This window comes from Embiotoca jacksoni, unplaced genomic scaffold (genome assembly GCF_022577435.1).
Source record: "Embiotoca jacksoni isolate LCO1_2020_lvr unplaced genomic scaffold, fEmbJac1.0.p SCAF_20, whole genome shotgun sequence".
Classification (NCBI taxonomy): domain Eukaryota; kingdom Metazoa; phylum Chordata; class Actinopteri; family Embiotocidae; genus Embiotoca; species Embiotoca jacksoni.
Window position 1 is genome coordinate 7361151 of NW_027185341.1, and position 12892 is coordinate 7374042.

Below are 12892 nucleotides of genomic sequence, written 5' to 3' on the forward strand. Positions count from 1 at the left end.
TATTTTTTTGCTAAACTTATGCTTTAAAAGTTTTTAAATCCTCGAGCGCTCTGATCAGTTTCAATTTTATATGAAAATATGACAAATATTCCATGTAGTCTCCCAACTGTAAAAAAAATGTTTTCGGTCACATATTCTGGTCTTCGTCAGTGGACAGAGTTTGTTCTCCTTATCACAATGAGACCGTGAAATAGGATTAAAAACTTTAGCAAAAGCTAATAAAGTGTTCTTTGAATAATTTTTTTTTTTTGTAGGACAATAATGAACTCTGCTGCTGCCAAAAAAATATTATTCAAAAAGATACATGAAAGCAACAATCCTGAAATGTAATCACGTGTAAAATAATAGTTTAGGGGTTAAACACCAATATTATCAAATAAATATTAGATTAAAATGTACAAAAGTGAATGTGTGTTCCGTGTGAAATTATGAATATGAATAGTTAATTATTACCATCAAGTGAAACACATTATTAGAAGTCAGAATAAGCGGTGTATATTTTTATTGAATCAGAAAATATACACAAATATTATAGTAATAAAGTTGAAGCATGGTCAAGAAATGTACAGGACATCAGTCTTGTCTTTGCAATCAGTGACATCCATCCGTCCTGACAAGCCCGGGTCAAAACATTCGTTTTTCTCGATCACACAAATATGAAACAAGAACCTTTCTGTCATTGCCCGCCACAGTGGAAAATAAAAACACACACCGCTGGCAGACTCTAAAGGTCTCACTTTTTGTCCCAGGGATGTCAGGAGGTCAACGGTACTCTTCTCTCCAGCCCCCATCTTTTAACAATCTGTCACATTCTGGCAAAAGATATCTACACATTTTACAAGTCATATAAGATTTAAAAAAAAAAAAAAAAAGAACAAAAATAAAAATGTAACACCAGACTTGCTCACCACCAAGATCTTACAACTTTCTCAAGTCTTTTCATACCTGGAGTTACAAGCTGGACTAAGGCTTCATCATATCATACAATCCTCTTCCTCTTCTTCTTCCTCTCCCTCTGGTTTCACATTCAGTGAGTGTGTTTTCACCTCGGTAGGACAGCAGCAATGGTGCTGAATAATAGAAACTTTAAACTGACGAAACATCCCCTGTTGCACTTCATCAGCGGTCCCTTTTTCCTCCTCCATGCTTCCTTTCATCCGACTCTCTAATGCAAAGCTGAAGGCAAAACGAACACTGAAGACAATGAACACAGACGGACACATTTACTGACAAGAAGCAGCCTCGCTCCCAACCACAGATCACATCTATTCCCTCCATCTGATCCTCTCCAATGTCATGTTTAAGCATTCTCCTGTCTCATCTATTATAGGCCTGGATACACTTTTTGTTTCGTGTTCATCTCCATGGTTGTTTACATATTTATTGATAATAAAGAACACCATAAGCAGCAGATGTAGCTCTCGAACATTAGCAGATGGATATTTTTCGATTTAATCACAGGTGTAAATCACAGAATAGTTGAAATTTAGTCCATTTTGTGCACTTTGACTTTTTTTTTTTTTTTTTTTTTTTTGCAAGTTCAGCCTCTGAGTCGATGGCAGGTGAGTATGAGTGAAGAAGGGGCGGGGCCTGCGTATTGTTTTTTTTTTCACCCACCTCCCCCTTCTTCCGGCCGCATCCTGAAAAAGCAAGTAGGTTACCAAACGGTTCCAGCCCAGAGTCTGTTTTTCTCTCTGGTTTTTTCCATCACCTCAGCAAGCTCTAACACCGGGCATGCTCACACCGCATACTGACAGACACACGGACGCCCTCCATCCCCCCGTTACAGGGCCTGCAATGCCGCCTCCTCCTCCTCCTCCCAATCTTCTTCTCCTCCTTCACTCAGTCATGTTTTCATTCATCCAGTTGAAAAGTAAGGGGTATCTGATACCCTGCAGCTGCTGAACCACAAGAGACACAGCAAGGGAGAGAAATGTTACTTTTTGGGTTAAATAATTGATCTCATACTTTTTGCTGTGACACTAATAAGTTCAGTAGATGTCTGTGATGTTTTGTCTATTTCAGTTTGTTGTCTTACAAGTTTGTTTTTTTCAGAAGGGCTTAAAAAAAATATATAGCCAACTAGTTTGTGAACGCTAAAGCTACATCCACACTAATAAAAGCCATGATCAAATATAAACGATCTCCATCCCTGTGAGTGTTTTTGCACAGTTTCAGTGCTAAACTCCATTCATACTAACACACCTGAAAAAGGCTGTGGCATGCCACCCGAAACCAGTCATACGCTGCATTTTGTCGACCGACTATATTGTGTGACCTGCGGTGTTGGTTAGGTTCAGGCATGAGAGAGAGATGGTCAGGGGCGAAATATCAGGGTAGGTCACAGAATCTGATGAGTCACCAAATGCAGTGCAACAAAAATCCATGTTGAGCTAATATTGCCGCTGGACACAGAAAATCATCATTGCAGCCTCCTGTACATGTGGGCAGTAGTGGCATCATAAAATGCAGAATTCAACTACACAACAGCTGCTAGCCTAAACAACGAGGTCAGCAAAGTCTGTAACTCATGATCCATGTTGAATTAAGTGCTGGTAATCAAGGCTGATGTTCTTTGTTTTCTTTTGGAAAAGGGTCACGTGATAGGGAAGTGACGAATGAGGGAAGGACATGTTGAGGCTGCTAAAACCCAATCAGGAGTTGAGCGTGGGCTCCAGTGTCGTTATTTGTTTTCCGCAGACTGAAACATGATCCTGGAGTTTTTAAACCAAAACCGGGTCGGGAGCGTCTCCATTTTAGAGGCTCAAAAACACCAGAAAAGTGGAGACGCAAGGCATGAATGTACCAAAAGTTACTGTATGTTTTTAAAACAAAAACATGTAAGCGTGGCTATAGCTTCTGTTTTATAACCGCACATAACTACCTTACTCAATGAAAACCCTGTTTTGTGAGTTCATTACATTTTTCAGAGTGTGTAAATTGAGGCTGCTTTTGGAGAGTAATATTCACTCAACAGGGAAAATACTAACTTTTTATTTTTGGAAGAAATTTAATCAAAAATGGTGTTTTATGAATAATAATAAAAAAAAGAATAGAAATGTATCTTAATGAAATGTGTGTGTGTGTGTGTGTGTGTGTGTGTGTGTCTGTGTGTGTGTGTGTCAGACGTGTCCATACCTGTCACTGACCTGCAGGCCAGCGAGGAGGAACTCACTTTGCCAGATGTTCAAATGGCACACTGACCTGAGAGTGGAGGGAAAATACATTTTAAATTTAAATTTAAATTTAAACTGTGAGTCCTGTGATGCCGTAACACTTCCACCACTTCTTATTTCCTGATTCAAGCTCACATAGTAAAGGTGCGGATGAGAAAGAGCAGGCTGTAAACTGAAAGACGAGTAATAAAGGTATCGATACACACTTCCTTTATTAAAATGTTGGCAGTGAACAGTGTAAACGGAGATTATAATAGTTTGCTTATTATCTTATTTTTACAGTGTGTGTAAGATTCTTTGAATAACGGTGTAAAGACGCAGAAAAATCAGCCTGGACGTTCAGAACGGCTGCTGTTACTAAATGTAGAGCGGCTGTGGGACACATGGAGTCTGGTGGCTCTTCTGTGTTCACATCATATCAGACTCTCAAACTGCACAGGAACAAAAACTTCATCAAAATGTGCGTTGGTCCACAACACAAAACATGTTTGTCTCAAAATAACGGCTCAAAAATTGCAAGATGCCTCTGTTGGATTGTCAAAAAAAGGAAGTCATGTAATGGAGTAGGAAAGGAGACAGTGTCCACGTAGCTGTTTTGGAACCAGAAGTGACCTATTATCTAAATAATGATGGGATTATTTTTAGATGGACCACCAGAAAAATAATAAAAAGGAGTGCCTTTAGCAAATACATGACTTGTGGAAAAAAATTCATAGATTTTGTATTTCATGAGAAATGAATGGGAGTCTATGGATGGAGGCTTTGAGTGGCCCTCAGTGGTATTGCAATTTAAGGCGCTTTTATACAATTTAAGGTGTGTGTGTGTGTGTGTGTCTGTGTGCGTGTGTGTGTGTGTATGTATAATACATGTATATTATATATATTTATTTTATTATAAATAAATAAAACAGTATATGCACATATACTGTTTACCATCTTCACCAGTTTACCTTTGCGTGTTAGCACCCTGAACTACATGATCTGGGAACCATTACTATCAGTAGCAGAAGTTTTATGCTGGTCCGTCCCATTGGTGATAACAGAGTGTTTGTCAGCACTGTGTTCATATCGGTTCGATCTCTTCTTGACAAGAAGCCTCTGAGGTTTACAACAAAGCCTCACCGAACCTCTTAAGTCACAATCTTCCCACCTGTGATGGAGTGATGCGTGATTGGTCGAGGCGTGCAGTGAGGTCAGAGGAGGACACGTTGGCGGGGGCCCCGCGATGAAGCCTCATGGCCACCTTCCTCTCTCGCTCCGCTCGTTCTGCTCTTCCCACCTGAGGTGAGCGGTTACCTGCACGCATACACACACACGCACACGCACGCACGCGCACACACACACACACACACACACACACACTTAAGTGAAAGCCTTGATTCTGTTTCTGTTGTAAAGCCTCCAGAGGGAAACAGCATCCTGACCTGACTGCTGGACCCCCCGTGTGGCCGGGTTGGACGGAGCGGCGTCTGCCTCGTTCCTCACTCTGTTGGCTGCAGACGCGTTCGGACCAGGCGGCAAAGCTCGACCTCCGGCTCCTCTCTGTCCTCCCCCCGCCCGCTCCTCCCCGTCTTTTCCCTCCCTCCTCTCCCTCTCCCCGTCCTCTGCTGTCCTGCTGGCCCCCTGAAAACACGGAGGGAGCCGTACAGGTGAGGACGTGTGCTGGAAAGGTGGAAAGATTTTTCATCTCCGAGTTTGAAAAAGACACTCACAAACTTCAGCATGTTCCAGTCGAAGACGTAGTCGTAGGAGAAGCCCTGTCTGTGGAAAAGGTTCCTGAAGAGCTGCCTCAGGTAAGAGTAGTCGGGCTTGTCATCGAACCGCTGGGAGCGACACAAGTTCAGGTAAGTAGAGAACTCAGCTGGGAGACAGAACAGAGAGAGACGAGGACTTTAAGCAAAGACGGGTGACGAGTCTGAATGAAAAACTGTCCGTCGTTGTTTTTCTATATTGTGTCCGATTACCGAGGTCAGAATCAGACTTTAATTTGGACTCACAGGGGTATCCCTTGCAGAGCACCTCGATAGGGGTGGACATTTTCTTCTCGCTGATGCGTTCATACTTCTGCCTCTTGGTGGCAGCTTTGAGTCCCTGCCAGGGCAGCGAGCCCAGGTTGAAGTACATGAGAACGTAGCCCAGAGACTCCAGGTCGTCTCGTCTCGACTGCTCTGTGGACAAAAAGACAGAAAGGACAGAGGAGAGACAATAAAATGGTAATAAAGTTAGACGGAGAGGAGGATGCACATAAGGAGGTGTAGGAGAGGAGAGGAGAAGAGAGAAGAGAAGAGAAGAGAAGAGAAGAGAAGAGAAGAGAAGAGAAGAGAAGAGAAGAGAAGAGAAGAGGAAAGGAAAGGAAAGGAAAGGAAAGGAAAGGAAAGGAAAGGAAAGGAAAGGAAAGGAAAGGAAAGGAAAGGCTTACCGATGCCCAGATGGGTGTTGATGGAGGCATAGCGGGCAGTGCCGGTGAGGTTCTTGTTCTCACGGTAAGGGATGTGCTGGTGCGTTCGGGCGTCGCGGTATTTCTTGGCCAGGCCAAAGTCGATGATGTAGACCAGGTTGCCCTTCTTGCCGAGCCCCATCAGGAAGTTATCAGGCTTCACATCTCTGTGGATGAAGTTCTTGGAGTGGATGTATTCAATCCTGCTGATCTGGAGCACGGAGACAGGGATGACAACATATTTCCATTGTATTGAAGTATACAATAGGTTGTTAGGTTTGGGCCTCATGTCAGCATGCTACGACTGTGAGTTTACAGAGACTTTAACCTTTCTTGTTCATTATGGAGAATCAGTTGAGTATTATTTGAAAGTGTGTAATACACCTGTCAGTCTACTAGAGGATACAGTGTCAGTGTTACGTTTTGCCTCGCGTAGGCGTTAAAATTACATGTATGACCAGTTCTGATACACAAATCAGTGTTTTCAGTTTTTCTAATCTAATCTTGGTGAAATGTTGGATAATTTTAACATTTTTAAATTAAAACCATGTGAGAAGTTTAGAAGTTCAGATATCTGAAATGTGACCTTGACTACACAGATTCTTGTGAGTCAGAAAACAAAATCACTTTAATTTTTAAGTGTTGTAATTTAAAAGCTTTATTATATCATCTATTGTGTCAAATCTTTAAACTGAAACTAACTAAAGCTGTTAAATGAATGTAGGCAGTAGAAAGGACAATATTTCCCTGTGAAATGTCGTAGAATGGAAATGCAGTTTACTGCAATATTTCAAACGTCACGAGTGACCTTGAATGCACCAACAAGGAGTTTATTTTTAAACTGTTTTTGCTGTAAACAATAATTGCTTTACTTTTATTGTTTTATTATTGCTTACGGCACAAGATCGACATTCCTGTTGGATGATCTTTGTTTCATTGTAAAAGAAAAGGATGTCAATGACTGGCTTTAAGGTCGAAGAATATACTTTATGTCGTGTCATGCTTTGGAAAAGACTCAGTCAGTACTGTGAAGCAAAAGTAGCTTAAATCCTCGCTGCACATACAGGTGCTGGTTGAGTAAACACTCAGTGAGGGGAAAAATAGATCAACCCTAATGTTTCTCACAATTTTATAATTAAAGAAAATATAATAGCAAAAGCAATCGAGCAGTTATTCCTTTTCACATAATCAACTTCCTCTCCTGGTCTTGACTGGTAGAGTTGTGACTCTGAGAGGGACTTTATGTTGTGGAGTGTTTGGCCTAAAACTGAGCGAGTTTTAAAGTCTCATTGCCTGGTGAAATAACAGTTGATTTATTGGTGTTGATCAATGACCCCATCAGCCTTTCTGCAGATAAACATTTTATGTTATTGGGCCGTCAAAATCTTGTCCCTTTGGGGGAGAGGAGACCGAAATGAGAGGAGAGATGTTACCCCAGCAGCAGCGAGAGCGATTCGGGAAGAAAGGTCAAAGTGGCCGAAGAGAAAGTGGGACGAAAAGAACAAACGTGCCGACTGAAGTCCAAAGAATGACATAGGAGGGATTAAAAAGGCTCATAAACGACACCTCGGGCTGACCTCCGCGGCGAGGATTAGGCCGTCTTGTGGATCGTCTGTGGCCTAGATTGGAGATGACTTTTATGGAGGATATAAAGTGGATACGCTTTGTCTCACGCCAGGAAACACGCTTCAGAGGTTTAGATGAGAATTATTCTCAGATTTCCAATGATCCATTTAGTTCCAGTCTAAAAATAGTCACATCCCTTTATTGAAATCTAACTTCCCAGCCTGAGGTCAGCTTCAGTGCAGAGTGTGTAAACAAAGGTGAAAGTTTAGACATCTGTAGGCTTCTTCAAAATGACTGGAAATAAACAATCTAGTATGTACTTTTCAATTACCCCAATCATCAGCGTTAATCTGTTCGTCACCCTTTTGGCCTTGAGGAGCCCCTTTATAAATACTCAATGAATCCCAATGGTGCGTCCATAAAAGATAAAGGGAGCTGCTCTGCAGTATGAGCTCTTAAAGTGATTAGTTACTACAGACGAACTGTGAGGAGATTATGGCCTCTGGATCCCAGAAAAAAACCTTTATGAACTCAAATGCGGTATAGTGTGGACTGCAGTCAGTCAGTCAGTCAGTCAGTCTGTCTGTCCATTAAAGAGGCTGTCTGTCTATTAGAGTGTCTGTCTGTCTCTCTGTCTATTAGAGTGTCTGTCTGCCTGTCTGTCTCTCTGTCTATTAGAGTGTCTGTCTGCCTGTCTGTCTCTCTGTCTATTAGAGTGCCTGTCTGTCTGTCTGTCTCACCATCTGGTCAGCCAGCAGCAGGACTGTTTTCAGGCTGAACTTGCGGGAGCAGAAGTTGAACAGGTCCTCCAGACTGGGTCCCAGCAGCTCCATCACCATGACGTTGTAGTCGCCCTCCGCTCCGCACCACTTAATAGACGGGATCCCCACTGGTGGGAGGGCGAGGAGCGCCAATCAGTGAATTAGGACACAGATTTATTTTGAATAACAGTAAGACTGAGTTTACATTCAGCAGTTCTCACTGATGCTCAACTTTTTTCACAGTATTTTTTGACCTTATATTTTCAGGACATCATTTTTTTTCATTTCAATCATTTATTCATTGCTTACTTCTCTTCTTATTTTTGTATGTTTTATTACTATTTATTGTTCCTGCTCCTCCTACTTAGACTACTGTCCCACTCACTATTACAGTGCTCTATTACTTTGATACTTTATGATAATGCTCTATTGCTAATGTATTCATATTAATGCATTTTTGTATTTTATATTATATACAATTTCACTATTTCATATTTTGTCATATTGTATTATATTATATTACATTATATCATAAAATATTATATAGTTTTCTTTTCAATTTCTGTTGGAACAATTTCATACATCAACATAAAGTGTAATGTTGCTACTTATTATGACATATCATATATAATAAACTCATATACATATCTTGTATTTATAAATCATACTTATACTTACGTATAATAAATTATAAGTGACACATAAATCATGGCTGAGCTGCACTACTGCTTTTCTGGATTTGTTCTGCACAGAAATTTCCATTTCCAATTAAATAGTGTAAGGTATTGTAATGTATTATGTATATTTTTAATGTAAGCTCTCTAATTTCTCTGATATCTTATTTTGTATTTATTTCATTTAAATAATTCTGCTATCTTTTCAGCTCATCTACGTGCTGACATGTGAATTATACTCTGGAAATCAATAGTCTTGTGTTCTGTATCTTATCTTATATCCATCATTGATATGAAAGGGTTTAATGGCCCTCAACACTTCTCAACACCACCTTCGTGTTTCTGAATGAACGTCACTGTCAACAACCTCAAACTGAGTTAGATTTTCATTAATTCTAGTCAAGGATGCCTTTCACTGTCCCTGAATGACCCTGAATAGACCTCAGATGCCCTTAAACATCCTGAAATGCCTTTCAAGGTCTCTAAATGCGATGCCTCTTTAAAAAAAAAAACTGTATTCATTGTTAAAACCCCTCAGTAGCCGCAAAAAAACCTTTACTGCTCCCCAAAATTCTTCATTGCTCCTCAGTACGTCCTGACAAAACCTTGAAGTCCTTCTCAGTGCTTCTTACCTCCCCCCTGCATCATTTTGTAGAACTTGCTCTCGATGTGGAGCTGTGGATGTTTGGTCTTCACACATTCCAGCTTGATGGCTACTTCCTCTCCTGTAGCAATGTTTGAGCCTGACGGGAGAAACAGAAGAGAGAGGTGCAGGTACAACACGTCAGCAGCCGGAAATTAGGAGACACGTCACAGAGATCACAGTTTTCAAAAAGTGGAAAACATGCGAGATCGTTGCAGTTTAACCAGGTGTAGTTAAAGTGTGAGAAAACTCACCGAGATAAATATCTCCAAAGGATCCGCTCCCTATCTTCCTCCCAAGGCGGTACTTGTTCCCCACCCTCAACTCCATGGCTGGCGAGCTTTTCAACTCACTGACAGTTTAAACACACACACACACACACACACACGCAAAGCTGTCATCAATCACTGCTGATCAATAGTGTAAAAGGACACTGTGGTGCAAAGCTGCAGACTTTAAACTCCAAACTGCCGTATCGTGAGAGAAAACGCAAGTGGGAGCTCAGGAAAAAAAAAAAATCGACAGGAGAGATGAGAGAGAATGAAAAGTGAAAATTACCGAGCCAAAACAGTGACATAGTGCAAGCCGGAGTTGAATCACTGGAACAAGGGAGGAAAATGTTGCTCACTTACAGCTAGAAAGTGACGATTTGTGGCCAAAGCAAAAAACATTTCTTTAAACACAGAACAACGCTGCTCCTTTCGGTTTAGTTGTGCATGAATCTGGGCATCTTCAGAGGATGCGGCATTAAAACAAAACAACAACAATGTGGGCCGATGAAGTGTTTATAAAGTGCATGGAGGGGGGGGGGAGCAGAGATGAACAGAGCGTGTAGTTGTATAACATGATTTCTTCTAAGCTGCATGGAGGGGTGTGGATGGGAGGGTGGAGGTGGATCAGCATCTCGCACACTCTTCCCAAAGCACTTCAAAAGGAGTCTGGTCCTGTATACAAGTGATTTACATAAACTCCCCGTTTTCTGACTGGAGTCCCCTGACAAAATTTCGAATGAGTCATGTTTTTCCCCCCTCTCACCCGAGCCCCTCTCTGCCTGCACAGACTTGAAATATGGGGGACAAAACGATAGAGGTGACGCTCTACAAGCCACTTTGACACTGCATTAATTGCTGACTAAGTTCTTGGACCTGAATACACCCCATGATCCACATCCACCGTGCAGGCAAAACAAGGCAGAGCAAGCCACTGCTGCACATTACCAACCCCCCCCTTTTTTTTTTTTCTTTTTACATCAGGTCTCCAGCTCATTTTCTCTCTCAGCCTCACAGAGCTGACCAGTGTTACAAAACTGAGAGACACTATTGCAGCAAAGCACTGCAAAAAAAACAACAACAACAAAAAAAAACAGGCAATGCGTGATATTTTCACAGAGAACACTTCATGCAGTTACCCCAGATACCACCAAGAGTGCAAACGGGGAAGGTGCTGAATGCATAAAATAAATAAATGAATAAATAAATAAATAAACCCACATCCCTCGCTGACCATCAGATGTGGTAATAATTCCCATAACCGCACCCTCCACACAGACAGGACCTCTGAACAAGCGCACTCCCTCCGCCCCAACACGACTCTATTTGGGCTCTCACACGCACACGCGCGCGCGCGCGCGCGCACACACACACACACACACACACACACACACACACACACACACACACACACACACAAGCCTCCAGACACCTTGACTAGCCAACATACATCACCACAAACAAACACACACACGTCGCCACCACACCACCTCCTCCACCTCCACCTCCTCACCGGCTCCGTGGTCGCTCCGGCGGCTCCGTCTCACTCAGGACCCTGGACAGCGACGCACCGACGCGGCTTCGGACGGCTCATAACCTCGGAGATCAGTGACCCGAACCCCCCCTTCTCCCCCCCCGCACACAGTTCCCGAAAATAAACACAAGATCCAAAAAAAAAAAAAAAAAAGTAGATGTGATCCGAGCCGAGCCCTGCGACTCTGGAAGATTCTCCGTGTCACGAGAAAAACGCTGGAAAGTAGACAGTGAGGCGCTTCTCCCTCTCCTCCCTGGCTGCTCCTCTCTGTCTCCCCCTCACACCCTGCCCTCGCTCAGTTTACACCATTGACAATATCAATGATGTCATCCACAGACTTGCAGAGATGCCCGGATTGTCTTAAAGCCGCCGCCGCCGCCGCTGCAGGCATGAATGAAGCGACGCCACCAGCAGCACGCTCACTTCCAGCAGCTGTTGTTCACCACTCATCGATCTCAGACTCACTGTTTGAAGTAAAAAGCAGAAATATAAGACGATACCGGTTTTATTGTCTATGCGAGCTACAATGCAGAACATGCTAATGCATTGACCCAGTGTGCCGTCAACCTGCCACCTAGTGGTTGTTAAAAACTCTTCCTTAACATTTTTTTTTTTTATATATATATTTTTTTATCGCACTCATTTGAAATTAACCTGCAAACTTTTTCAAAATAGCAGTTATGAATCCACCGATGAAAACAACATCTGTAAAAAAAAACAAAAAAACAACGCTTCATAAAAGGAAAGAAAAACCCCACAACCAACAGAGGCCTAATAGTGATTGATTAATAAAGGTTATGGGTTTGTTCTGGGTACAGAAAAGCAGTGCGTATTGGCAAGAATGTGGGAATACGATACACATCGTGATACAGGGGTTGTGATATTGGGATATTGTTATTGGGATATTGTGATACAGTATAAATCGGATCTTAGAAAAAATGCCAAAGAATAAACAACAAACAACCAAATCTCTAAAAATCTGAGGAGCAAATTGACCTTTTTAGGCAATTGGATCATGGCACAACTAATTGGGAAGTTTGTGTGTGTGTGTGTGTGTGTGAGGGGGGGTTCACATAATTATGTTCTCCATAACTAGCTGAAATAAATGAACAGGATGATCTGTGTCGATCACAGTCCCTGTAACATTCAACATCATAGCACCACTTTTTGTGCAATCTGGGCAAAGGAATTACCAAAGATCTCCGCACGTAAACTATTATTATCGAGCGAGAGTGTTTTTGAGAATCAATACAGTATTACAAAACATATTATTGCCATAAAATGACCAAGTGTATTGATATTTTCTTACACTGCCAGTACAACATACAAAAATTTGAAATGAAATCGAAGTAAAAAATAATAAAATAAATTTGCACCTCAACAGGCTACAGCTGAAAATCTGGGTTTGTTTAATGGCTGTTTACGACCCACACGTGTCTGCACTGGTGGACTTCTGTTACTTTGTTAGTTTTAAATCAGAAAAAAAAACCTTGAATTTCAGAGGTACTTTCCTGCTTTATAATTACTTCATTACTAATTTAAAACTACAATTTAGCAAAAAAATAAATAAAAATCACCCCAAAAAATGAAAGGGTGGTATGGGGAGAAAAATCAGGAGGGGGGGGGGGGGGGGTGTCGCTCCAGAATGAAAATACATTCACCTCAACATGAATTATTCTCTCTCTCGGGTGAAAGCAATACACGATACTGTAAACTACACTGAACCACGTCACTGCTCCGTTCACTGGGTTTGGTACGGTGCTGCATCAAGTACTTTGGACTTTTACGATTGCACGGCATCGGACTAACGCAAGTTCACGAGATGTTAAATA

The 12892-nt window shown here is 41.8% G+C and overlaps 1 protein-coding gene across 2 annotated transcripts; it reads right to left on the minus strand.

Moving 5' to 3' along the window:
• Positions 1-485: 485 nt before the first annotated feature.
• Positions 486-12597, minus strand: csnk1e (casein kinase 1, epsilon). 2 transcript variants are annotated; one of them, XM_069156042.1, is made up of 11 exons: positions 11040-12597; positions 9512-9609; positions 9247-9357; positions 7920-8068; positions 5596-5824; positions 5174-5344; positions 4889-5037; positions 4601-4799; positions 4327-4472; positions 3139-3204; positions 486-1898 (listed from the first exon to the last, which is right to left on the minus strand). In XM_069156042.1, the coding sequence occupies exons 2-10, from the start codon at positions 9585-9587 to the stop codon at positions 3172-3174; spliced, it is 1263 nt and encodes a 420-aa protein (XP_069012143.1). In that variant the 5' UTR covers positions 9588-9609; positions 11040-12597; the 3' UTR covers positions 486-1898; positions 3139-3171. The 2 variants fall into 2 exon arrangements, with proteins under 2 accessions (XP_069012143.1, XP_069012142.1); XM_069156041.1 differs by having other exon boundaries at positions 486-1901; positions 11040-12596.
• Positions 12598-12892: the final 295 nt, after the last annotated feature.

What these genes read in the sequence shown, in the direction of transcription:
- csnk1e (XM_069156042.1), bottom strand. Translation starts at nt 9,587, where the DNA reads ATGGAGTTGAGGGTGGGGAACAAGTACCGCCTTGGGAGGAAGATAGGG. An exon ending in CTTTGGAGATATTTATCTCG is followed by an intron (nt 9,358 to 9,511) that starts GTGAGTTTTCTC and finishes TTCTCCCGTCAG; the next exon opens with GCTCAAACATTGCTACAGGA. An exon ending in CAACACCCATCTGGGCATCG is followed by an intron (nt 5,345 to 5,595) that starts GTAAGCCTTTCC and finishes TTTTGTCCACAG; the next exon opens with AGCAGTCGAGACGAGACGAC.